The sequence below is a fragment of the Zea mays genome, chromosome 1, assembly GCF_902167145.1.
Source record: "Zea mays cultivar B73 chromosome 1, Zm-B73-REFERENCE-NAM-5.0, whole genome shotgun sequence".
Lineage (NCBI taxonomy): Eukaryota > Viridiplantae > Streptophyta > Magnoliopsida > Poales > Poaceae > Zea > Zea mays.
This window is the reverse complement of record NC_050096.1, coordinates 239,332,886-239,358,512: the sequence shown is the minus strand read 5'-3', so window position 1 is coordinate 239,358,512 and position 25,627 is coordinate 239,332,886. Positions and strand designations below refer to the sequence as shown.

The window sequence follows — 25,627 nt, the reverse complement described above, 5'->3', positions numbered from 1 at the left end:
CGAGGGATCGGTGAGCAAGGGGGAATGGACTACGGCGGCCGAGGTGGCATGGTGGCGAAGATCTTTTACCCCGAGAGGTTATCCACGAGCCGCGAACGCGAATCCTAACGGCGGCGGCGTGAATCTTCGCGCAGGGGGGGGGGGGGGGTCACCGGCGGCGAGCAAGCTACGCTGGCATTCTGATCCACTCGGTCTACTGTACCATGGCGAGACCCCATCAGAACCCCTAACAGAGCACTTTGGAGCGCCTATTTCTCTCAATTTCATGTGGCAACAAGTCCAACTCTCTGCAGCAATAGTGTAGAGCAATATACCATTTACAATTCGACTATAGGACTTGAACATATTTGAGCACTGGATTATGCTCAAAACCTAGCTTGAAGTCGAGGTCAGTTCACTGCTAGTCTGAAAATTCAGACATAACAGCCTGACAACCCAACTTTAGGCTTGGTTTTCTCTAAATTCTTCTTAACAACTAAGCTCACAACCTTAAGCAAAGTTGTTCTCCTATAATGGGTCTTCAACTTTGATGTGGTGACCTAGGGTAAAAACCCTATACTTTGTAAGTTACAAAGCCCCAAAGTTGAGCCCATCCACTGATTTTCAGACTTAGAGCAAAACTCAAATGAGGTCCATTTTGCATTTAAGTCCAAAACTTTGGGTTTTGCTTTCAAGTACACATTTTTGTGAGCCAAGGGACTTAAGAAACCTATTTGACTTGGTTTTTGCACTTTAGCCCAAAAGTGGACTAATTTTGCATATAAGCCCTAGGGTTTGGTTTAGGGTTTTCCAGGGTTCCAATTAGGGTTTCTGGTATCTCAGGGGTATAAATGTGATTCAACTTAGTGTTTGGGGATATTTTATGACTTTTACCCTAAAGCTTTTAGGTTTTCTTAACTTGGGTTAAGTTTTACCCCTTTAACCACTATTTAGGGTTAAGTCCATTAACCAGGGTTCCATTTGCAAAAACAGTAAAACAATACAACTTGTTTGAAATTTTTGCCTAGTGAATGCACTCTAGGTGTGTCAAACATATGCAATGCCAATGCTCATGGTGCCATGCTCAAGTTTTAGTTATAGTAACACCAGGGGTGTTACATCCTTCCCCCCATAAAAGAATCTCGTCCCGAGATTAAAAATCCTAGGGTAGGTAATGGTAAAGGAAACGCATCACATTTTTATTTCCTTATTTTTTGGTACAAGACAGGGGTGATGTGGGGGTTACTTCTTTATTACAACAGCTATACAGGCTTTACAATTTACATGAGGCTAAAAAGCCTGGGAAATTCTTATCTAAGAAGTCTTGGGTTTCCCATGTAGCCTCATCTTCTGAATGCTGGTTCCACTGTATCTTGTAGAACTTGAGAGTCTTTCTTCGGGTGACCCTGTCCTTTTGATCCAGAACTCAAAGAGGATGTTCCGAGTATGTTAAATCTGGTTCTAGGACAACATCAGTCACTTCAATGGTTCGATCAGGAACCCGAAGACACTTCTTCAATTGTGACACGTGGAACACATTATGCACAGCAGACAATGTTTCGGGGAGCTGAAGTCGGTATGCCACTGGTCCACATTGCTCAAGCACCAGGAATGGACCAATGTACCTGGGTGCAAGTTTCCCTTTAACCCCGAAACGCGATACACCCTTTATTGGTGAAACCTTTAAGTAGACATAATCGTCTACCAGAAAGCATAAGGGTTGTCGTCGTCGGTCTGCATAACTCTTTTGTCGTGCTTGAGCTTTCTTCATATTATGGATAATTCTCTGAACCTTTTCTTCCACCTCTTTCACCAGATCAGGTTTAAAGAAGTATCTTTCTCCAGGTTCAGACCAATTTAGCGGAGTCCGACACCGTCGTCCATATAAAGCTTCAAAGGGTGCCATCTTGATACTTTCTTGGTAGCTATTATTATATGAAAACTCCGCTAAAGGCAGACATTCATCCCATTTCAGTGAGAAATCCAGGACACATGCCCGCAGCATATCTTCAAGTATTTGGTTCACCCTCTCAGTCTGCCCACTGGTTTGAGGATGATAAGCCGAACTGTGGAGTAATTTAGTACCCAAGGAGTTGTGAAGTGCTTCCCAAAACTTGGCTACAAATTGAGGTCCACGATCCGACACAATGGTCTTTGGAACCCCATGCAAACTGAGAATACGGGCAATGTATAATGCTGCATAAGTGGCTATTGTATATGTGACTTTAACAGGTAAGAAGTGGGCAATCTTCGTGAGTCGATCAACTATAACCCAAATAGAATCATACCCTTTGGTCGTCCTGGGTAATCCCACAATAAAGTCCATACTGATGTCTTCCCATCTCCATGTTGGGATTGGCAAAGATTGTAATGGACGGCAGTTTTCATGTGTATGGCCTTGACACGTCTGCAGGTGTCGCATTTAGCCACATAGCGTGCAATTTCAATCTTCATTTTTGTCCACCAGTAATATTGCTTTAAGTCTTGATACATCTTAGTGCTTCCGGGATGAATAGAATAACGACTAAGATGTGCCTCATCCAGAATTTGTTGGCGGAGCTCTTCGTTCTTTGGCACAACTATGCGGTTTTTAAACCATATCACACCTTGATCGTCTTCTTTGAAACACTTGGCTGTTCCAGCCCTTATCTTTTCTCGTATGTGCTTCATACCCAGATTATCTTTTTGAGCATCAATTATTCTTTGCAAAATGATTGACTCAAGCTTTAACTGATTTAGAGTCCCTTGTTGAATGATCCCCAGGTTTAGCTTTTCCATTTCCTGACACAAAGTGTTCTCGGAGGTCTTCGCCATAAGACAGTGGCAGGCAACCTTACGGCTCAACGCATCTGCCACCACATTGGCCTTGCCTGGGTGATAATGGATCTCCAGTTCATAGTCTTTGATGAGCTCAAGCCATCGTCTTTGTCTCATATTCAACTTTGACTGGGTAAAGATGTACTTCAAACTTTTATGATCTGTATATATATGACAGATATTTCCCAGCAGATAGTGACGCCAAATCTTTAGGGCATGAACCACAGCAGCTAGCTCCAGATCATGAGTTGGATAGTGCTCCTCATGCCGGCGCAACTGCCTTGAAGCATACGCAATCACTCGGCCCTCTTGCATCAGTACACAGCCGAGCCCACTGCCAGATGCATCACAATATACGTCAAAAGGTTTAGTGATGTCCGGTTGAGCTAATACCGGAGCAGTGGTCAATAATGTCTTCAGTTGCTCAAAGGCTTCATTGCACTTAGAAGACCAATTGAACTTAGTGTCATTCTTCAACAAACTTGTGATTGGCTTCACAAGCTTAGAAAAATCTGGTATGAATCTGCGATAGTACCCAGCTAGTCCAAGAAAACTCCGGACTTGGTGAACAGTTATTGGGGGTTTCCATTCCAGAATATCTTTGACCTTGCTAGGATCTACCGCAATTCCTTTAGCTGATAATACGTGCCCCAAAAATTGAATTTCTTCCAGCCAGAATGCGCACTTACTGAACTTGGCATAAAGCTGATGTTCCCTGAGGCGCGTCAATACAATCCGTAAATGCTGAGCATGGTCCTCTTCATTCTTAGAATATATCAAGATATCGTCGATGAAGACTACCACGAACTTGTCCAATTCAGGCATGAACACTGAGTTCATTAAATAAGTGAAATGGGCAGGAGCATTTGTGAGCCCGAAAGACATCACCAAGTATTCAAACAATCCATACCGCGTAGTGAATGCGGTCTTCGGTATATCCTCGGGCCGAATACGGATCTGATGATAGCCCGACCTGAGATCAATTTTGGAAAATACCCTCGCTCCAGTCAATTGATCAAATAAGATGTCGATTCTTGGAAGAGGGTACTTATTCTTAATGGTGACCTCATTCAGGGGCCGATAGTCCACGCACATGCGCAAGGTTTGATCCTTCTTCTTCACAAAGATGGCGGGACAACCCCACGGGGACGAGCTTGGCCGGATGAATCCTTTATTCAGTAGATCTTGCAATTGAGTCTTCAATTCTGCCAATTCATTAGGGGGCATACGGTACGATCTTCGAGAAATCGGAGCCGTACCGGGCTTTAGCTCAATCACAAATTCTACATCTCTTTCAGGGGGTAGTCCAGGCAAATCTTCCGGAAATACATCTGGAAACTCACATACTACCGGAATGCTCTTGATCTCCGGTACAATGGCTTCATAGACTCTACCAGAAGCTTTGGCTGGATTGGTTGCGGGGAGAGTCAAAAGAATCTCTTCTTGGTTATAACTCAACCTGACGGTTCTGAGTTCAGTGTTGAGGATTGCCTTATATTGGGTTAGCCAATTCATTCCCAAAATTACATCTATATCCTGGCCCTTCAGAACAATCATGTTAGCAGGAAAGTTCCGTCCGGCCATTGTTACTGGCACTCCATAGGCCACTTCTTTAGTATAAATGTGTCCCCCAGGTGAATGAATTTTAAATCCCTCCTTTGATTCATGGTATGCAATATGATGTTGTTCCACAAACTTCTTGCTAATAAATGTATGTGAAGCACCAGAATCAAAAAGAATTATTGCTGGGTGACTGGCCACAGGAAACGTACCCATCATCACCGGCTCTCCCTCCGGTGTGGTAGCCACTTGCGTATAATATACTCGCCCTGTTTTCTTGGTATTCTTGCCCGAAGTACTTCCCTTGCCTGGAGCTGAATTCCCCGATCCTTGCTGATTATTAGCCTGATTTTGCCTTGGATAGGGACAATCTTTAATAAAATGCCCAGATTTGCCACAGTTAAAACATCCAGTTGAAGAACTTGGCAGTGCAGGGAATCGAGTGCCTGGGGCACCCGGCTGTTTTGGGGTAGTGGGGCATTGTTGGGGCGGATAATAATAGGCTGCTTGAAGGGAAATGAAGGTGGACGAGAAAAAGGGCGATTTTGGTTTGAGGGTCGAATCACAAACCGTGGTTTCTTCGCCTGGCCCTGATTTGGCCGCTCACCACCGAATCCCTTAGTCTTTCCAGAATTTGCATATTTGGCCTCCACAGATAAGGCTGTGCTGACAGCCTTTCCATAAGTAAGATCAATACATGCAGCCATTTTTCGCTGCATCCGGTCGTTCAGTCCTCTCATAAAACAATTCTTCTTTTTCAAATCCGTGTTTACCTGATCAATTGCGTACTGTGACAGGTGATTGAACTTGTTGAGGTATTGAGTGACGGTATCTCCGCCTTGCTTCAGTTTCATAAACTCTTCTTGTTTCATGTGTAGCACTCCCTCGGGAATGTAATGCTCGCGGAATGCTGCTTTGAACTCGTTCCATGTAATTTGATGGTTGTCCGGCTGGATGGCCACAAAGTTCCCCCACCAAGTACTGGCGGGTCCTCGGAGTTGCTGTGCTGCAAACAGTGGCTTCTGTACTTCCGAACAGCGTAGAAGGCCAAACTTCTGCTCTATGACCCGTATCCATTCGTCGGCCTCAAGCGGGTCTTCTGCTTTGATGAAAAGAGGCGGACGAGTCTCGGAGAAATCCAAATAAGTGGTCTCACGGGGACCTTGTTGGAATCCTCTTCCTGCTTGTTGTTGAAGCTGTTGCTGACCCGCCACCTCCCTCAGGAAGCGGGTGTTGTCGGCTGTGGCGTTCACCAAGGCAGCAATTGCCTCGGCAAGCGTGGGTGGAACGGGAGGCGGATTCGGGGTAACGTCCCGACCCCCGGATGTTCCGGCTGTATCCTGTGCACGAGTCCTGGTCGGCATCTGAGGCAAAAACATTTGAATAAACATAATATGCCCAAGGAAACCTTCCGTTTTACATTACTATGAAGAGTAATGATACAGACTCAATATTACATAACAGGATACAATACCCATTATACAAAAGTTCAACCTATTAACAGGATACAATACCCATTATATAACAATACACCCTACAATACCCTACAATGCACTACTCTACTTCTATTACACCCTTATTCCTGCTTGCCATCAGTCTTGGCGGCTTCATCGTCAGGTGTGGGAGTCCAGACATCAACCAACCTCAAAGAAGGAGGAGGCTCAAAAAGGTCTAACTCCCCACCCAGCGCACGTCCCGCAACGTGAGATGGTCCAGCTTCTGCCTCAGCAGGTGGTGCAGGCTCACTTGGGTGTAGTTGTGAGTATAATATATGGACTTCCTCGTGCAAAGTGTTGCAGTAAACCTGCAGGTTATCAACAGTCGAGCTAAGTTCTTTAACTCGGGCCTGAGCCCTTGCCTCCTTAGCACACATTAGCAAACGAGACTGGACGGCCCAGTCAAGAGCTAAGTCTCGATCAGCGAGTTGATCCTGCAGATGTCGGATGTCCCTTCGCAGTTCGTTAATTCTATCACCGTCAGCGACCCAAGCATCAGTCCTATGTTGAAGTGCTGCTTGAAGTCGACTCACACGAACTTCAAGGTCTCCGATCGGGTCGTTGCTTCCACTGCTGCTACTTTCATGTCGGGGAGCCAATTGATGCCGAGGCACCCCAATTGGTCCCGTGGACTTGCGTGCCGTTAGCCTGGTACGTGGCGGCATCTTTTCTAAGGGGGAAAATGTTATTAGTATAGTGCTTAGCATGATGCATGTATAATTACAGAATCAACCTTAGTCGATTCAACCTTCTATATGTTGCACTCTTCCTGTCTGGTCTTTAAAATAGACTCTTCAGAATACTTTAGGTAAGAAGAGAAAAGAATTTTTAGGTAAGACTCTTAAAAATCCTTTTGAAGATGCTTCATAATATCTGCCAAGAAGGGCTACGCTCCGATACCAGCTGTGACGGAACCTCCCAAGTAATTAGGCCCACCTACAGTTGTCCTTGTCTCACAGACATCAGACAACCCTGTAGGTGCCCCTGAACTACTTGACAAGTTCGGTATCTTTCCTTACCTTACCAGGAACGTCTCACCCATCTTGTAGACATTTCAGAACATCGGAGATAAAGAAATGCGGAAGCGAATTACATAAACTTTACATTTATTTCAAAAGTAAGCTTGAGTTATATTATTACAGACCAGCCTAAAAGTGAGTGCATAGAGTAATATTATACAAACCAGGGAGGCAAAAACTCCTCCCAAGAAGCTAAAAGCAAAAGATCCTAAACGGAGGACCGAGTCCTCCCGCACCTCAGTCTTGATTTTCCTTATTGGGAACCACCTTAGCACAGAAGCAGCAAAAGTCTGCTACTTCCTCACCTAAAAACAACGAAGGGATAAACCCTGAGTTTGGAATACTCAGCAAGTCTTACCCGACTAAGGAAAAGACTCTCAAGGGGATGCTGGATAAATAGGAGTCAAGGGGAGGCTTTAGCAAAAATCAACTCATACTTTTGCAGAAGTAGCTTACTAAGGTGAGTCCTTACTTTCAATCTTTTAACGCCATGTTAAGTATTAATAGACTCCATTTGCATCTAGTCTAATTTCACATCACATCAACACAACATCATTTTTATCCATCGTGTTCGCCTCTTGACTCTAGGTTGTAGAAAAGTGACCAAGTCTTCATAACCGCGAAGGTACGGCGATCCGAATCGATTATACTCAGCTGAGGATCTCCAATCACACGACATATGTAGCACTTAACCCTTGCATATGTCAACCCGCCACCGGGGTTCTTAAGACCGGATCAGGTTCACGCAGACCGAGAGCACAGATACACCACCGTCCAGCCTCTTGCCACGGAGGGTACACGCTACTCTCGCCACCGCTCCACGCCCATCTCGTGTTGTCTTATTCCGGCCTTAGTCTGCCCGAGGCAAGGCTTACCCATGATGAGGCATGTGACCAGTTAAAGGGTCCTCGGTCAGCACGCCTACATACGCGTTAATCCTTAACCAACCTGGGTAGAACATCACCTGTTCCTAACCCAAGTCTCAATTTAAGTATTTCCATCCTTAGGATTGTGTCTGTTCCTTAGGATGAAAGAGCATCACAGGGAACTTTGCAGTAAGATCCCACTATTGCTCCAAATGAAAATATTCTTGCAGGTAGAAGCCATCCTCTCCATGGTTAAATTGAGGACAACCTCTATCCACAAGATCTAAGCAAGGCTAAGCATTTTTGTAAATCATAATTTTGATACTTCACAGAAGTATCTATAAAGGTATGGATATCAAGGAAAGCAATGCATCAAAGGGTTTCAAGTAACTCCTATGAACCTAATGCACATTTCACTAGACTTAAGTGTGCAAAAAGTATTTAAAAACACAAGGAAAGGGGTTGCATGCACCGGGGCTTGCCTTCGTTTACTGGTGAATCAGGCTCGGATCCACAAATGTCGAAGTAGAAACTATTCCCGGCCTGAGTGTCCAAAGGTGGTTGTACTTGCTCTTCAGTTACTTCTACCTCTTCTTCTCGTTCTAATCATAACCATACATATGTATAAGAATGGATGCCATGGGATGCTCATGAGGATGCAAAGACAACATAAACTTATTAGTTATGTCTTGAATACAACTTTCCTTCACGGAGTTCCGGGAACTTAGGGTTTCCGGAGTCGGTAAAGGAGTTCATGGAGCAGGGGGGGGTGGTTTTGGGTTTAGTGATCAAACAAGGTCCAAATCAATTCAAACTCTACCCAAGGCTTCTAAATAATGTGGGGAGTTCATATAAAAATTTTGAGCATTTTAGGACTTATCAATTATTTTCTAAAAATCTATAACCAAGACTTTTAACTACTTTAAATACCCTAAAATTTCTTACTTTCACTAAAAATCACAAACTTATTTTTATTAAATACTATGGAAAATAACAAACCTAGGAAAATTGGTTTCACAATTTTAGCATTTTTCTACATTTTTCTACACATTTTTAAAGCTCTGCTGGAAAAAGAAAAAGGAAAACGATGAACAAGCTTGGGCTGAAACCAGCCCAGGTCGGCCCAACAGCAGCAGAATCGCGCCCGCGCCCGCGCGCGCGATGGCGGCTTTGCAGAAAAAGCCCTCGAGGTTTTATCTAACAGGAAGCGGGTTCGGTTACTATTTCCTGGGGTCACTGACATTCACAAAAAGGTCCTCTGGTTTCTGTCTATTCTGTGTTTCACGTCCTCGACGGCGTTCAAGCACGGCCGCGCTCCGGCGAGCAACAACGCCGGCCGATTGGGGCTAAGACCGGTGCTAATCTTCGGCTGAGACCAAACCCGAGTCCCCATGAACGTTTTCCCCAACTTAATTGCACGATTGGTGGACTAGGGAGCTCCGGCCACGGTGGCCGTAAGCAAAGCGGCAATAAGGTCGTGTTCCCGGCGATGGGTGGTCACACAGTTCAAATTGATGACTTGATAAGCATCACGAAGCTATGCAAGTGCTTAAACAAGAAAGCAGGGGACGGGGGCTGACCGGAGAGGGGCTGGCCGCGGTGAGGTGTTCTTGCGGGGTGTTCGACCCGATTTGGGGGAAGTCCCAAATTCGCGTTCTCAGGGGAACGATTGAGGACGATATTCGGTGGCTGGACAGCTTACTAGCCTACGGAGTTCGGGGAGGGGTCAATTTATAGCGAGGGTAAGCGGCGGTGGCGAATTTGACCGAGCAGTGCTGGCGGCCGGAGGTGAAGAAGAACCTGGGTGCGGTGAATTCGTGGCAAATGGCGTGGCGAGCTCCCCGTCGACGATGGGATGGCTTAGAGGAGTCACGACGGCACGGTGTAAAGACAGAGCCACGCGGCGGACGCCGGTAATGGCTCAACGGCGGTGAAATCCTTATCCGAGGGATCGGTGAGCAAGGGGGAATGGACTACGGCGGCCGAGGTGGCATGGTGGCGAAGATCTTTTACCCCGAGAGGTTATCCACGAGCCGCGAACGCGAATCCTAACGGCGGCGGCGTGAATCTTCGCGCAGGGGGGGGGTCACCGGCGGCGAGCAAGCTACGCTGGCATTCTGATCCACTCGGTCTACTGTACCATGGCGAGACCCCATCAGAACCCGTGACAGAGCACTTTGGAGCGCCTATTTCTCTCAATTCATGTGGCAACAAGTCCAACTCTCTGCAGCAATAGTGTAGAGCAATATACCATCTACAATTCGACTATAGGACTTGAACATATTTGAGCACTGGATTATGCTCAAAACCTAGCTTGAAGTCGAGGTCAGTTCACTGCTAGTCTGAAAATTCAGACATAACAGCGTGACAACCCAACTTTAGGCTTGGTTTTCTCTAAATTCTTCTTAACAACTAAGCTCACAACCTTAAGCAAAGTTGTTCTCCTATAATGGGTCTTCAACTTTGATGTGGTGACCTAGGGTAAAAACCCTATACTTTGTAAGTTACAAAGCCCCAAAGTTGAGCCCATCCACTGATTTTCAGACTTAGAGCAAAACTCAAATGAGGTCCATTTTGCATTTAAGTCCAAAACTTTGGGTTTTGCTTTCAAGTACACATTTTTGTGAGCCAAGGGACTTAAGAAACCTATTTGACTTGGTTTTTGCACTTTAGCCCAAAAGTGGACTAATTTTGCATATAAGCCCTAGGGTTTGGTTTAGGGTTTTCCAGGGTTCCAATTAGGGTTTCTGGTATCTCAGGGGTATAAATGTGATTCAACTTAGTGTTTGGGGATATTTTATGACTTTTACCCTAAAGCTTTTAGGTTTTCTTAACTTGGGTTAAGTTTTACCCCTTTAACCACTATTTAGGGTTAAGTCCATTAACCAGGGTTCCATTTGCAAAAACAGTAAAACAATACAACTTGTTTGAAATTTTTGCCTAGTGAATGCACTCTAGGTGTGTCAAACATATGCAATATCAATGCTCATGGTGCCATGCTCAAGTTTTAGTTATAGTAACACCAGGGGTGTTACAGTATCAACAGTCCCTGCGACGCTACCACGCCCGAGGGGTTCGGTCCCGAGACCTCCAGGTGGGCGACTTGGTGCTTCGACTACGACAAGACGCCCGAGGGCGCCACAAGCTCACGCCCCCTCCTGGGACAGCGAGAGAACCCTCTCCCACGGCGTGAAGACGGCGCGCCCGTGTTCCGTGCCTCGAACGGCTCGCGCACGCACAACGGCTGCCCCGCGAACCAGTCGTCCTGTCGCATTAACTCTGCAGCAGGACAGGCGGCACCTTTGGCAGGCGAAGCAGGCGACGCTTCACCTCCGCCATAATGATCGCGTCAAAAAGGTGCGCCACGTCGTTCGATTTCGTATCCTTTTCCTCTTCCTCTTTCTCTCTCTTGCTACAGGGACTGGGAAAGGGGATACTCCGAAAGGGATCCTTCTCCGCGAGGGAAGCGGGCCCCGAGCCCCTCTACTGATCAGAGGTTCGAAGGCTGGCCCCTCGGAAGGGTTCAACAGCCGCCTTAGAGCACTCGGGCTCCGCGCCCACTACTGGTCAGAGGTTCGAAGGCTGGCCCCTCGGAAGGGTTCAACGGCCGCCTCAGGCCACTCGGGCTCCGCGCCCACTACTGATCAGGGGTTCGTAGGCTGGCCCCCAAAGGGTTCGACAGCAGCCTCAGAGCACGCAGAGCGAGGGATGACCCTGGGTGCGTTCGATACATAACCAAGGCTCGGGCTACGCTCCCGAGGTACCCTAGGACATTTCCGAGAACGACGGGAACGATTTTGTAACGGAATCCCACCAGAGGGAGGCATTGAGCCCTCGGACCCCGTCAAAAGGGGACCGGGTCCGGCGAATCACCCGCAGGTACTTTTGGAGCGCGCCTCCGGGCCACTAGCCGACCCCTAACGAATGGGGCACGGGCGTCCACTCGGATTACCCGTTAGCAACTCACTGGAGACACCATGTTCGGCGCCCTCCGAGGGCAACATGGCGCTTCCCCCCCTCCTCCTTGCGGAAAGGCGACGCAGGGGCGTATGAAAAAAGTCGAGTCTGTCCTTGACCGTCCTCTCGCTCTGTGCGGAGGCTTGGGGGCTGCTCTCGCAAACCCGGCTCCGGCCAAACCATTGACAGCGTCAACATACCAGCCCGAGAACTTGGGACTCGACTATGCACCCGTGCTACGGCCAGTTCGCATGAGGGAACAACTAGACCGGCCGAAGCATCACGAAACACGCTAAGACCTCGAAGGAGTCAAACCACTCCTCCGAGGCCTCAAGGGCTACACCCGGCGGGTGCGCTCGCACGCACCCATCGGAACGAAACACAACCGAGAAAGGTCGGTCCCCTTGCAAAAAAGTGCGACAAAAGCCTCCAAGCGAGTATCAACACTCCCTTCGAGGCTCGGGGGCTACTGTCGGGGACCATAATTAGAGGTACCCCTAAGACTCCTAATCTCAGCTGGTAACCCCCATCAGCACAAAGCTGCAAAGGCCTGATGGGCGCGATTAAGGTCAAGGCTCAGTCCACTCAAGGGACACGATCTCGCCTTGCCCGAGCCCAGCCTCGGGCAAAGGCAGCCGACCCCGGAGGATTCATGTCTCGCCCGAGGGCCCCCTCAAGCAACGGACACACCTTTGGCTCGCCCGAGGCCCAGTCTTCGCAGAGAAGCAACCTTGGCCAGATCGCCACGCCAACCGACCGTATCGCAGGAGCATTTAATGCAAGGATCGCCTAACACCTTATCCTGACGCGCGCTCCAGTCGACAGAGCCGAAGTGACTGCAGTCACTTCGCCGCTCCACTAACCGACCTGACAAGAAAACAGCGTTGTTCGCGTCGCTCTGACTGCTGTGCCACTCGACAGAGTGAGGCTGACAGCAGCTAAGTCCAGCCTCGGGCGCCATAGGAAGCTCCGCCTCGCCCGACCCCAGGGCTCGGGCTCAACCTTGACGCTAAACGACGGACTCCGCCTCGCCTGACCCCAGGGCTCGGACACAGCCTCGGCCTCGGAAGACGGTCTCCACCTCGCCCAACCCAGGGCTCGGACTCAACCTCGACCTCGGAAGACAGACTCCGCCTCGCCCGACCCTAGGGCTCGGACTCCGCCTCGACCTCGAAAGACGGACTCGACCTCGACCTCGGAGGAGCCTCCGCCTCGCCCGACCTAGGGCTCGGACCGACCACGTCACAGGGGGGCATCATTACCCTACCCCTAGCTAGCTCAGGCTACGGGGGACAAGACCGGTGTCCCATCTGGCTCGTCCCGGTAAACAAATAATGATGGCGCCCCGCGTGCTCCATGACGACGGCGGCTCTCAGCCCCTTACGAAAGCAAGGAGACGTCAGCAAGGATTCGACAGCCCCGACAGCTGTCCTTCCACAGGGCCCAAGCGCTCCTCCGACGGCCACGACATCACATGAACAGGGTGCCGAAACCTCTCCGACTGCCACGACGGCATGTACTTAGGGCTCTAGCTCCTCTCTGCTAGACACGTTAGCACACTGCTACACCCCCCATTGTACACCTGGACCCTCTCCTTACGCCTATAAAAGGAAGGTCCAGGGCTCTCGTACGAGAAGGTTGGCCGCGCGGGAGAACGGGCCGACGCATAAGGCTCTCGCTCTCTCTCTCTCTCTCTCTCCCACGCGAACGCTTGTAACCCCCTACTGCAAGCGCACCCATCTGCCCTGGGCGCAGGATAACACGAAGGCCGCGGTTTCCCCTTATTGTTCTCCCCCTTTGTGTCCCGTCTCGCGCCGACCCATCTGGGCTGGGACACGCAGCGACAATTTACTCGTCGGTCCAGGGACCCCCCGGGGTCGAAACGCCGATAGTTATAAACTCAATTATCTCTCTGTGCGTCATGTTCTTCAAAGCAACGGTTTCAGTCCATTTGGTAAATTAGTCTGTGGCGACTAACACGAATCGATGCCCTTTCGATGATGAAGGATGTATCTCTCCTATAAAGTCCAATCCCCATCCCGTGAAAGGCCAAGGTTTGATGATAGGATGTAATTCGGCTGTAGGGACCAACTGTAAGTTGCCGAATTTCTGACACACTTGGCATCCTTTGTAGTACTTGAAACAATTAGCTATCATGTTAGGCCAATAGAAGCCAGATCTTCGCAATAACCACTTCATCTTCGGAGCCGATTGATGAGTACCATAAATCCCCTCATGTACTTCGGCCATTGCTAATATAGCATCATTTGGACCCAAACATTCAAGTAGGACATCATTGATGGTTCGGTGATAGAGTTCATCATCCATTAAAATATACTTGAAAGTTGCACGCCGAACGTTCATGTCTGTCCTAACACTGGGATTTCATATATAGTTAATTATAGGTGTCCTCCAATCAATTGCATCGGATGTGTTATCAGCCGAATCGATCAAGAGAACCTTTCTGGCAACATCGAACGGTCTGTGTGGGGCAGATATCCCCGGGTCCACTAGAAGGTGAAAACCCTTGCGTGGGGCCACAGACCAGTCACCCCGCAAGTTCGTCTCGTCGTGGGCCGGGCAAAGACTACAATTGAAATGGGCCGACCCAAGAAGGCGATGGGCTCGCGCCTGGATCGTCCGTGGATTATGCCTAATCTTAAGGGAAATGTTCGTCTTTCTCGCGTCCGGTGCTCTCGAAGGCCGGGGATAGTTCAGGATGAAGTGATTGAGTCTTTCCTTAAGATAAGCTAGGTTAGTTCGCTATTAGTTAGGAGGTATGCTGGAAGAATGTGATCATCATGTGAGTAGGGAGAGTCCCGCGGTCATGTATATAAGGCCTAGGGGAACCCACATAGTTTTCATCTCATTAGCACCCCTCCATTCAGGAGACACCACTTGTAATACACCACGCATATAGAGCCACCCCAGGAAGTAGGGTATTACGCCTCTCAAAGCAGCCCAAACCTGCAGCAAATCGCATGTCTCTCTCTTACCCCCTCTCTCTCTCGTGCTCCTGGCACGAACCATCGAGCTACGATCAGCGACACCGTCCTACCAAAAAGCACCACGAGGGTATACCTGGGTGTGCGGTCGAACACTAGACACCGACGGTCCAGACCCCATACCCGGATGGTTTGAACCTGCTGCGGACGGTCTGGATTGGCAGCTCGGATGATCCACGACCTGGGGATCTTGCGTGACACCAATTATCAGACTTTTGATATTGTGAAATTTCCCTCGCTTTATCCGATAACTTGATGCGTCTTGTGCCAAATTGTTAGCTCTGCAATTCTCAACCCTAGATATGTGTCGAATGTTGAATTCGTCAAAAGAATGGATTATGCCCCAGCATTTTTCAAGGTAAATATTTAGAGTACCATCTAAACATTGGTACTCTTCTAATATCTGCTGGACAACCAGCTGAGAATCACCAAATGTCTTCACATGTTTCACTCCCATACAATTTAGAAGTTCTGAACCGAATAAGAGGGCCTCATATTTGACTTGATTGTTAGTGCAATAAGGTTTTAATCGGTTAGAGAAGTCGAAGGAGGCGTTACTTGACGAAACAAGCACAATGCCAATTCCTTGCCCTTCATTGCAAACTGATCCATTAAAATACAGAGTCTAGGGAGTAACAGTGAGATATGACATATCTAGTTTATGAGTATCATCAATCCGATGTTCTATAATAAAATCTACTACGACTTGGCCTTTCATAGATTTTAATGGTTCGTAGGCCAAGTCATATTCTATAAGTACATAAGCCCATTTACTAATCCTACCACTCATGATCGGGATTTGCAACATGTATTTAATCACATTGGTTAGACTAGAAACGGTGCAATGACTAGACAGTAAATAACACCTAAACTTGGTGCATGCATAAAATAGGCATAAGCATAACTTCTCAATAAAGGTGTACCTTATTTCAGCATCCACCAGCCTTTGACTTGGGTAGGTTACCACGTGTTCCTTTCCTTTGGTATCCTATATCAGAACAACTCCAATAACTTTCTCTTGGCTTCAATGTATAACCTCAATGGCACCCCTACTTGTGGTGCTTTCAATACTAGAGCCAAAGACAAATAGTTTCTAATAATATCAAAGGCTTCCTATTGTTCTACCCCTAGGTGAATTTGACATTATTTTTAAGCCTAAGGATAGGAGTGAAGGCATCAATCTTCCCGGCTAAGTTAGAAATAAACCTCCGTAAATAATTTACCTTGCTAAGAAACTTCTGTATCTCAAGCTTGTAGGTTGCAGGAGCTCCCACATTCTGAATGGACTTGATTCGATCGGAATGTACCTCTATACCATGCTCATGAATTATAAAACCTAAGAACTTACAAGTCGACACTCCAAAAGCACATTTATGTGGGTTCATTTTTAAATCGTACAGACACATTTTATCAAAGGCTTTGCGCAAATCAGCTATATGAGAACCAAACTTAGCCAATTTGACTAAAATATCATCAATGTAAACTTCCACAGTGTTTTCCAACGGCTCATGAAAGATCAAATTCATATCCCTCTGATAAGTGGCATCAGCATTTTTTAGATCGAATGCCATGACAACCCACTTAAATAAACCAATGAAGCCTGGACATATAAAGGTCGTTTTAGACGCATCTTCTTCGCCATGAAGATCTGATTATATCCGGCATTACCATTAAGAAAGCTAATAATTCTATTTCCTGATGCATTATTAATCAACATGTCGGCTATAGGCATATGGTATTCATCCTTAGGAGTTGCTCTATTTAAATTGCGGAAATCAATGCACACCCTAAGCTTACCTAATTTTTTCTTCTCCACCGACACAATTTTGAAGACCCACTCTGTGTATCTGCAAGGTCTAATAAAATTAGCTTCTAAAAGCCAGTGGATATCGTCCTTAATCCGTGGGATTAAGTCCAGACAAAATGATCTTGGTCTCTGCTTGAAACCGGATTTAATAGGCAGCAGATGCTCCACTGTCTCTTGGCTTAATCTGCGCATTTCGATGTAATTCCAAGCAAAGCAATCAGTGTATTCCTTTAACAGACTGATCATTTCATCTGTAGGATCGGCTTCCAGGGTCTTGTTCACAAAAGTCGGCCTTGGAGTTTTACCATCTCCTATGTCAATCTCCTCCAAAGGGTCGACCGATGTGAATCCCTGTCCTAACTTGCCGAGATCTCTAAATTCCTCTATTGTGCTTCCTTCAGAGGAATTAGATGCTCTCTACGTGGCTGTGGACTGTCCGGCCTCAAGGGCTAGACCATCCGTGGCACTGGACTCGTGTGCGACGCTTACTAGCAACAACCGTATTGTCTGGCCTTAAGGTCCGGACTGTCCTAGAAAGGACCGGATCGTCCGGCCTCAGGGGTCGGACTGTCCGCGACCTGGGCTGAGCCCTGCCAATCTCCTTGCCTTTCTTCGGACCGTCTAGCCTCGGGGGCCGGACTGTCCGTAACCTGGGATATATTCTTTTTGGGTGTACTCATTATTTAAACTTTACTTGGGATTTAGTCGATTCTCCATCATCTCTAACATTACAAGAATGAAGCCATACCTATCCATACTTATGAATTGATAATCAAAAAAGTCAACTCCCATGAGAAATGTAGAAGTCTCATAGGTCCAAAGCACAGGGGCATCGGCCACGGCGATGCAGCCTGATGCATTAGCATGTACTTGTTCTACATCATCGCCTACCCATTGTAACAACATTTGATGTAAAGTAGAAGGTACACATTGATTAGCATGAATCCAATCTCTGCCTAAGACTAGACTATAATTTCCTTCTACATCAGTGATGAAGAATGCAGCAGCAAGGGTCTTGGTCTTGATGGTTAACTCAACGGATGTGACTCGCTTGGCTTTGATCGAACTGTCTATCCCAACACCACTGAGTGTCATGTTAGTCTTAACTAGTTCGTCGTCTTGCTTCCCTAATTTTCTATACAATGAGTAAGGCGTTAAATTCACGGTCGCCCCTCCATCTACCGACATTTTAGCAATCAGTATTCCATCGATATGACCACGCACGAAGAGTGGCTTTAAATGGTTGACCAATTCTTTTGGCTTAGTAAAGGAGGTCTTTTTAGGATCAAAATCGAATTGAGCAACAACAGGTTCATCATCACCGATAATAGTACAATCGGTTGAGAACATAATAACATTTACGTCCATACCTAGGTGTTCTAGCGTGGCTCCATATTTGACCAAGTCCTCTCATAGTAGGTCGTCCTCCTCCATAGGTGTTGGCGCGTCATCGGAGGTGTTTAGCATAGAGAGGATGGTCCAGACTCAAGGATCGGACGGTTCGCGACATCTGCGGACGGTCCCGCTTTTATAGCCGGACTGTCCGTCGTACCTGCAGAGAGTTGTGTAGCTGTTGTCTCGTTCTCTGTCTTTGTGGCCGTTTGATTTGCTTCGACGGTCTTTGGCTTCCATCTCTTTTGGGGTGGTGGGTACTGCGGATGTGTATCATTAAATATTTTTTCTGCTTCTTTTTCCTTGCTCTACTTTGCTCTCAAACGATGCAATTTTTGTCTTTTGAGACCGTGTCAGTCTCGATGCCCACCATCGGGGCATGGAGTATCTTGGGTTGGCCGTTTTGCTGGCAGTCATGTCTTCCTCCTTGCTTGTATTGGCCTATTTACCAAAAATCATCAACTCTTCATTATTTCCATGTATGATAATATCTATCGTGCCTATTTTGTTGATGTCCCCTTTTGTCGTTCTCTTGGCTGTTGTAGATATATGCCTCCTACCGGATTGGTCGGCCTTTGCGTCCGAGTAGTTCGGCAATCTTGCTGGACCTGTACCTAATGACCTGATTGAGGGGCACTCGATCGGTCTATTGTTGGAGGTGCCAACCTGTAAAACACAGATGTTTGGGGTGCCCCCCAAGTAGAATATTGTGGCATCCCATATGGATATGGTGGCATGCCCCACATTTGATTGGGGGTATACAGCGGTGGTATGTATGCATATTGATATGGCACAGGTGGGTATGGGGTGTTGGCGTCCATGTAGGCACATTAGGTCTTAATTGGACATTATGACATGTTGCCCTTTCTGATTGGTGAGATGGTCCAATCGGTCTTACCTACTATCGCTCCTAGGTAGGTGAGCGAGGTCGCTTTGTTGGGCGGTCACTTGGGCCGACCTTCTTTTTCACATATTTAGATAATAATTGGTCAAAGATCAGGCTAGATTTGACCAGTCGACTAACTGCCTCGAATGTGTTTGTTTTCCACGTACCTATTTTTGGTCGTCAAGGCTTGAAGGTACGTGGTCGTCGGTGCTCCTGGGCATTGCCGGACCATCCGCTGGAATGATTCGGACTATCCGAAGGTGTCTCAGGTCGTCCGCGTCTACACGTCGGACCGTCCGCGATGCGCCAAACAGGGGCCCGCGCCTGGCTACTACCTACGCCTACCCGCAACGTTGGAGGTAGTTATGGTAACCTTCAGAGTTTCCCCTCCAACAGGAGTCCTTTCCGCCACCACTTTCCTGCAAAAGTTTTTGGTATTTTCATCGGCCTCTCGTGCATCGTTGATGATGACCTCCTTGCCCTTGCCCTTATCGATCGCGCTAGGCTGAATCAGGACTTTTTTACCATCAAAGTTGATCATATTTATTGGGAAGGGCTCCGTGTCCACTTGCATTTTCTGAAATTTTAATCGTCCCTCATTAATGGCCAATTGAATCTGTCGTTGAAACACATTACAATCATTAGTGTCGTGAGAGAATGAGTTGTGCCACTTGCAGTATGCGCGACGCTTGACTTCGTCGGCAGATAGAACAGTATAGTTTATTTTAATGTTACCATTTTTAGTAACTCATCAAATATTTTATCACATTTGCCAATATTAAATATAAACTTAGCCTCCACTTGTCGTTTCTTTTGAACCGGGTGCAAGGAGGAACAAGCCGAAGACTTGGCCTGCTTTAGCCAAATCATTTCAGTAGCGTATACTTCCTTTGATTCACCGTCTGAACTACTCTAGTCGCATTCTACTACATGGACATTGTGATGAACTATTTTGGCAGTTTCTTTAATTCAGCTTTCACAAGCCAAAGCTCTCTGGTGTAACTGTGCTAGCATAAAAAATTGAATGCCTTCTCATCTTTCTTTTAAATAATAGCGTAATCCATTAAAGGCCAATCCTGCTAGCTGTTTCTCTGCTAAATGAATTTGGAAACATCAGTTTCTTGTATCCCGGAACCTCCGAATGTAATCATTAACCGATTCATCTTTCCATTGTCGTAGGGCCACTAGGTCTACCAGATCTAACTCATAATCGTCGGAGAAGAAATGCTCATGGAAATTTTGTTCTAAATCTCCCCACGAAAAATAGAATTAGAAGGCAGTGTGGAATACCATGCGAATGCAGTTCCTGTTAGGGATAATGAAAATAAACGAACACGGTGTCGACCAATTCTCCTAATTGTGCTAGGAACTGACCTATGTGTTCGTGCGTGCTCTTACCCTGGTCACCCAGAAACTTCATGAATTCGGGTATCCTAGTTCCCTGTGGGTAGGGGTGATAGTCAAATCGGCTATCATATGGCCTCCGATATGACTTCCCCAGGGATCATGCTAACTCCGAGCTTATCTCAAAACACCCCAGCTATCTCTTCCCTCAATATGTCAATGGCGGATGGTGGGAGTCCACTGGCTCTCTGGTCCAACATAGGTGTGGTTGTTTTGATATTAGTATGTTGTTTCCCTCCCCACTAGCTTGGGTTTTGTGGTGCATTAATGCTTGCCCTATATGGCTCATATGATTGGTCATTCCTTTCCGGCCTTCTAGGAGGGGTCGGAAAGTACTTACCCCCACGTGTTTAGCTGGGACAGATGTGCATTTGGGTAATAATCATCTTCATATGGTTCTATGTACTCTGCGCTAGACTGTTTGATTAGATATGCGGACCGTCCGGTAATGTATTCGAACGGTCTGGTGCAATACACGGACGATTCGAATGGGTCGTTTATGGTTTGTGTAGTACATGGCGGCTCGGGTGCGGGTCTCGGTAATTCGGTTCTAAAAACAAAATCGGCCATCGCTGGCCCGGATGGTCCGCGCCCTCAGACGGGCAGTCCGGTTGTGCGCAGATTTGTGGTTTTACCACTGGTTTGCATAGGAGGCTATGGTTGTCCAGGGTATGTGTCCATCAGCATCCCGTAAAGGGGTTGTGACTGGTCATGACAATCTACAGCCGATGAATCACGTGTATTTTCCCCCGATTCAACCTCGTGCGAGGGAAAGTTTGTGACGGTAGATTTATCAAATGCACGCACTAGCCTTTTATAATCATTTCGCATACCCATATAATCTGTTGCATTTGGTCTCGCTGCTCATCTATGTAAGCCCTAAGAGATTAGATTTCATTCGTTTCGCTTACCTTGGGGTAGCCGTAGCAGGTCGGAGCAAAGCCAGATCGGTCGCCCATTGTCGAACGACCTTGTTGTTCCTATCCACTTTGAAGTTGGCCAAGAATTTTGCTTTTGTCTCCTTGAACAGTTGCTCCTGGTGCTCCTCGAACTCCAGTTGTTCTTCAGCCGCCAGGGACTCCCAAGTCAGCTCGATGATGTTGCTGGGGAGACGTCAGAGCTATCTTTTGAACCGGCCATTGAGGGCCAATCTGATATGTCTTCGCGCAATGTACCCAGTGAAGTCGCCAAAAAGTGTGTTGGCACCGATCTGAGCGCCAATCACTACGATGAGTACCAACGGCGGCGCTCTCTGTGGAGGCAAGGACGGTCTGCGACCTAGCGCATAGGCTAGGGTTCCTGCCTGACAAGCCGGACGATCCGCGCCTTGTGGCCGCACGGTCCGCGCGTGCGCAGAGGCGATGAGTTCACCGACAGCACCTGGACCTCGCTCCCCGGAGGGACCCCATCGGCGAGGAGAGATCCTTGAGTTTGTCTTGGGATTGACAGGCCACCCAAGACGACTCTAAATGACGTAGAGCTGGAGAGGGGTGAAGATTAGAGGAAGAAATCTATATTACGGCCTACTTCTAGGGTAAAATGTTAAAGAACTAAAGGTATATTGGTTGTTTGATCGATTGTGGGTTCTTCAATTGGACGTACCCCTTCAAATATATAAGGGGGGGTCTAGACCCGTTCCTAGGTGACCTCCAACAACTCCCGCGGGATTAGAGGACTAAACATGCGAGGAGATAGGAGTTTTAACTGTCATTCAATTTATTCGGGGACCGTCCGCGCCTATGACTTTATGAGCTATATGTATATATATCACGTTGTAGTTGTTCTCACTTAGAAGTGTTGAAAGTAAACTTGAGATATTGATAGTTGTATCCAAAGCCAAGAGTAAATGACATATAGAATTTTCTTTAACAATCAAATATGTATTAAAAAACTATGTGTTTGTTGTTACATCAACCTACATTATGATGATGTGAGATATCATACAGTGTCAAATATCTTCTGAAACATGCATGGTTACAACTTGCTAGCTTGGTCCTCTGAGAAATCCAGAGTGTATATGATGCACCACACCTCCTCCCATGTGCTAGGTGTCATTCAGAAAAGGAAAGAGCTGAATAATGGAGGGATGGGCCGGTAGATAGATAGCTCTAGCTGATGTGTCTGCACTTGGATAATTCCAGCCTGATAATATACCTGACCTAGTGACCCATGCTTGAAGCATTTTTGTTTTTGACGTATAGAAATAAAACAGAAGAAAATAGATGCTTTTATAAGTTCACTTGATTGATTGCACAGGACATTCTCCTCTTATGCAGATGTCGTTCATATACAGGAAGAAATGGCACTTACAGTGTTGCCACTAGTACTTAATGCAGTTATTTGTTTTGGTACTAGCATGAAGATGATTCTCAATGTTCTTGTTTGCAACCACAAACCACTTGATTGAGGTGTGGCTTGTCTACATTCCTGACTTGGTCAGTTCTCTTGATTTCAGAAGATATGTGCAATTTGCCTCAGCGCCATGAGGTCCGGCCGCGGCCAAGCACTGTTCACTGCTGAATGCTCCCACAAGTTCCACTTCAACTGCATCTCCTCAAACGTGCAGCACGGCAACAAAATCTGCCCAATCTGCCGTGCAGTATGGAAGCAGCTGCCTTTTCAGGGGCCTCTGGCTGCATCTGCTGCCCATGGGTCAGCGAGAGTAAACCCAGCGATTTGGCCCCAGATGAGCATGCTGTCGGTGAATCCGCTGGACGAGCTCCCAGTCTTTGGCAATCCGGAGCCAGCTGTTTTCAATGACGATGAGCAGATACTTCTTCAGCCTGAAACAGCAGTTGGCGGCGAGGAGGGTGACGAGGTTCCCCCTTTGCTTGAGATCACGACATACAATGAATTCCCAGCCACCCAGGAGTCCGTGGCGCAGGAGGAATTCGCCATCTTGATCCATCTCAAGGCTCCGCATGTGCCGTCGTGGGTAAGCACCCGAGCGCCGCTGGATCTGGTGACTGTGCTCGACGTGAGCGGGAGCATGTCGGGCCACAAGCTTGCGCTCCTGAAGCGCGCCATGAGGTTCGTGATCGAAAACCTTGACCCCAGCGACCGGCTCTCCGTCGTCGCCTTCTCCTCGTCGGCCTGGAGGCTGTTCCCGCTCCAGAGGATGACCGCCTCCGGACAGCAGCAGTCGCTGCAGGCTGTCAACTCCCTCGCCGCCGATGGCGGCACCAACATCGCCGAGGGGCTGCGGAAGGCTGCCAGGGTGGTGGAGGACAGGCAGGCCAGGAACCCGGTGTGCAGCATCATGCTCCTCTCCGACGGCGTGGACTCCCACAACCTCCCGCCGCGGGACGGCTCGGCGCCGGACTACGGGCCGCTCGTCCCGCGCTCCATCCTTCCCGGGAGCGAGCACCACGTGCCGATCCATGCCTTTGGCTTCGGCATGGACCACGACTCCAGGGCGATGCACGCCGTCGCCCAGATGTCCAGCGGCACCTTCTCCTTCATCGACATGGCGGGGTCGATCCAGGACGCCTTCGCGCAGTGCATCGGCGGCCTCCTCAGCGTGGTGGCGCAGGAGACGCGGCTCGGCGTCGACTGCGCCGACGATGGCGTGCTGCTCACGTCCATCAAGTCGGGCGGCTACGCCAGCGGGGTGGACGGCGACGGGCGCGGCGGGTTCGTCGACGTCGGCCGACTCTACGCCGACGAGGGGAGGGACTTCCTCGTCACCGTGCGCGTCCCGCAGTCACGCGGGGACATTGCGCTCATCCGCCCGAGCTGTACCTACCGCGACGCGGTCACCATGGAGATGGTGCGGGTGGGAGGCGACCCGGTGACGCTGCTCCGCGCGGCGAACCCTGCGAACGCGGGGATGTCCCTGCGTGTGGAGCGCGAGTGGCACCGCGTCCACGCCACCGAGGACATAGCCGCGGCGCAGACCGCCGCGGAGGAGTACGACTACGCGCGCGCGGCTTCGATCCTGGAGGCCCGCCGCCTGCTGCTGGAGTCGTGCGCGTCGCTGTCCTCGGACCAGCAAACGCAGGCGCTGGTGGCCGAGCTGCGGGAGATGCAGGAGCGCGTGCTGAACGCGGAGCTGTACGAGGGGTCTGGCCGCGCCTACCTCCTGTCCGGGCTGAGCTCCCACTCGTGGCAGCGTGCCACGGCTCGTGGCGACTCGACTGAGCTCACGGGCCTCGTCCACAGCTACCAGACGCCGTTCATGATCGACATGCTCAACAGGTCGCAGGCGCTCCAGCCGGAGGTAGCGGAGGCGCTGAGCCGGTCCCCGACGATCGCGTCGTCGCGCAGCTCGGCCCCAACTCCCGCCCCTGCCTCCTCCGGCTCGCCGTGGACGCGACGCGGGCTTCGGTCGTTCAGGCCGGCAAAGTCTTTCACCGGGCTGTCATTGTGAGTGCAGGACTGCAGGTTCGCTGATTCCATTCACAATGCATGCAAACTGGCATCTTGCAGTAGCAGTAGCTAGGAGGAGCGCGGAAGAAAACTATCACCATTGATCCGTTTCTTCGATACTCTATTGTCGTAGAGAGGATTTGGTATTACTGGTTTGTACTGCTGTTTGTCCGTGGATTAATCCTGAGACATGTTGTTTGACCATCGATTCGGGTGTTTTTGTTCTATAAACGTTTGTGCTGTTTGTCGATTGTTTTTTCCATATAGTAGCTGTTTGGCCTCCGCTGGTTGCCTCCTTAGAGCATCTCCAAGAGTGCCAGGTGCCTTATATTGAACTAATCGGTTGTCTGTGCGTTGCAACGGCTCACAACAATACCACATAAATTATCTACAAAAAAATCTCAAGATTTTTTATCGATTGTCTCTACTCTACACATAATATTTTTTTATTTGACTAACCGAGTCGACATTGTGGTAAAGTAAAGGCCATGTAGACAGGCGATGTCGAGTCATCGAATGGGTACCATAGACAGCAAATCAGGGACCATCATCCCTCGGCTCTCCCACTTCCAAGGTTTCGTAGAGCAGGAAGGGAAGGGAAGAGTCAGTCGTACCTGTTCATTACCGGAGAAATACACGACGAAGGCATGGACATCTGAAGGCGACATAGGTAGTATACCGCTAGATACATACAGGGAGAGAGCACGCAAGCGGAGAAAGAAGCCCAGCCATAGCAGCTCCAAACCGAGAGGCACCCACACCAAGCGTCAGTCCGAAAAGGGCGAGAGAATGCGAGTGCCTTCCAGCCCTCGACCCGCCGAGACGACACAACACCACCACCAACTCCGTAGCATATGCTGACCGCTGCCGCGCTACGGGCCTTGGTTGTCCAATATCTCAGATCTGAACTCGTCATCGCCAAGATAACCTAAACGTCGCAGGCGCCATCGTGTCCTCCTCGGCGCCGGCGACACACACGAGAAAAGCCAGGAGCAAGACTAACTCGCCCGTACCCGCGTCGACGAGCGTCGGTCGGCTCGCGGCTACGACCGTGGGCAGGGGCAGCAGGTT

The 25,627-nt window shown here is 48.6% G+C and overlaps 1 protein-coding gene across 2 annotated transcripts in view; it reads left to right on the top strand.

Moving 5' to 3' along the window:
- The window catches only part of LOC100217033 (E3 ubiquitin-protein ligase WAV3), a 38,140-nt gene extending 13,302 nt beyond the window's left edge, over window positions 1-24,838 (top strand). Inside the window, exon 2 of one of the 2 annotated variants that reach the window (XM_008667337.4) lies at window positions 22,644-24,838. In XM_008667337.4, the coding sequence (XP_008665559.1) occupies window positions 22,644-24,557 (1,914 nt within the window). In that variant the 3' untranslated portion in view covers window positions 24,558-24,838. The remainder of the gene's footprint in view (window positions 1-22,643) is intronic. The other variant, XM_008667342.3, reaches the window with a different exon arrangement.
- Window positions 24,839-25,627: the final 789 nt, after the last annotated feature.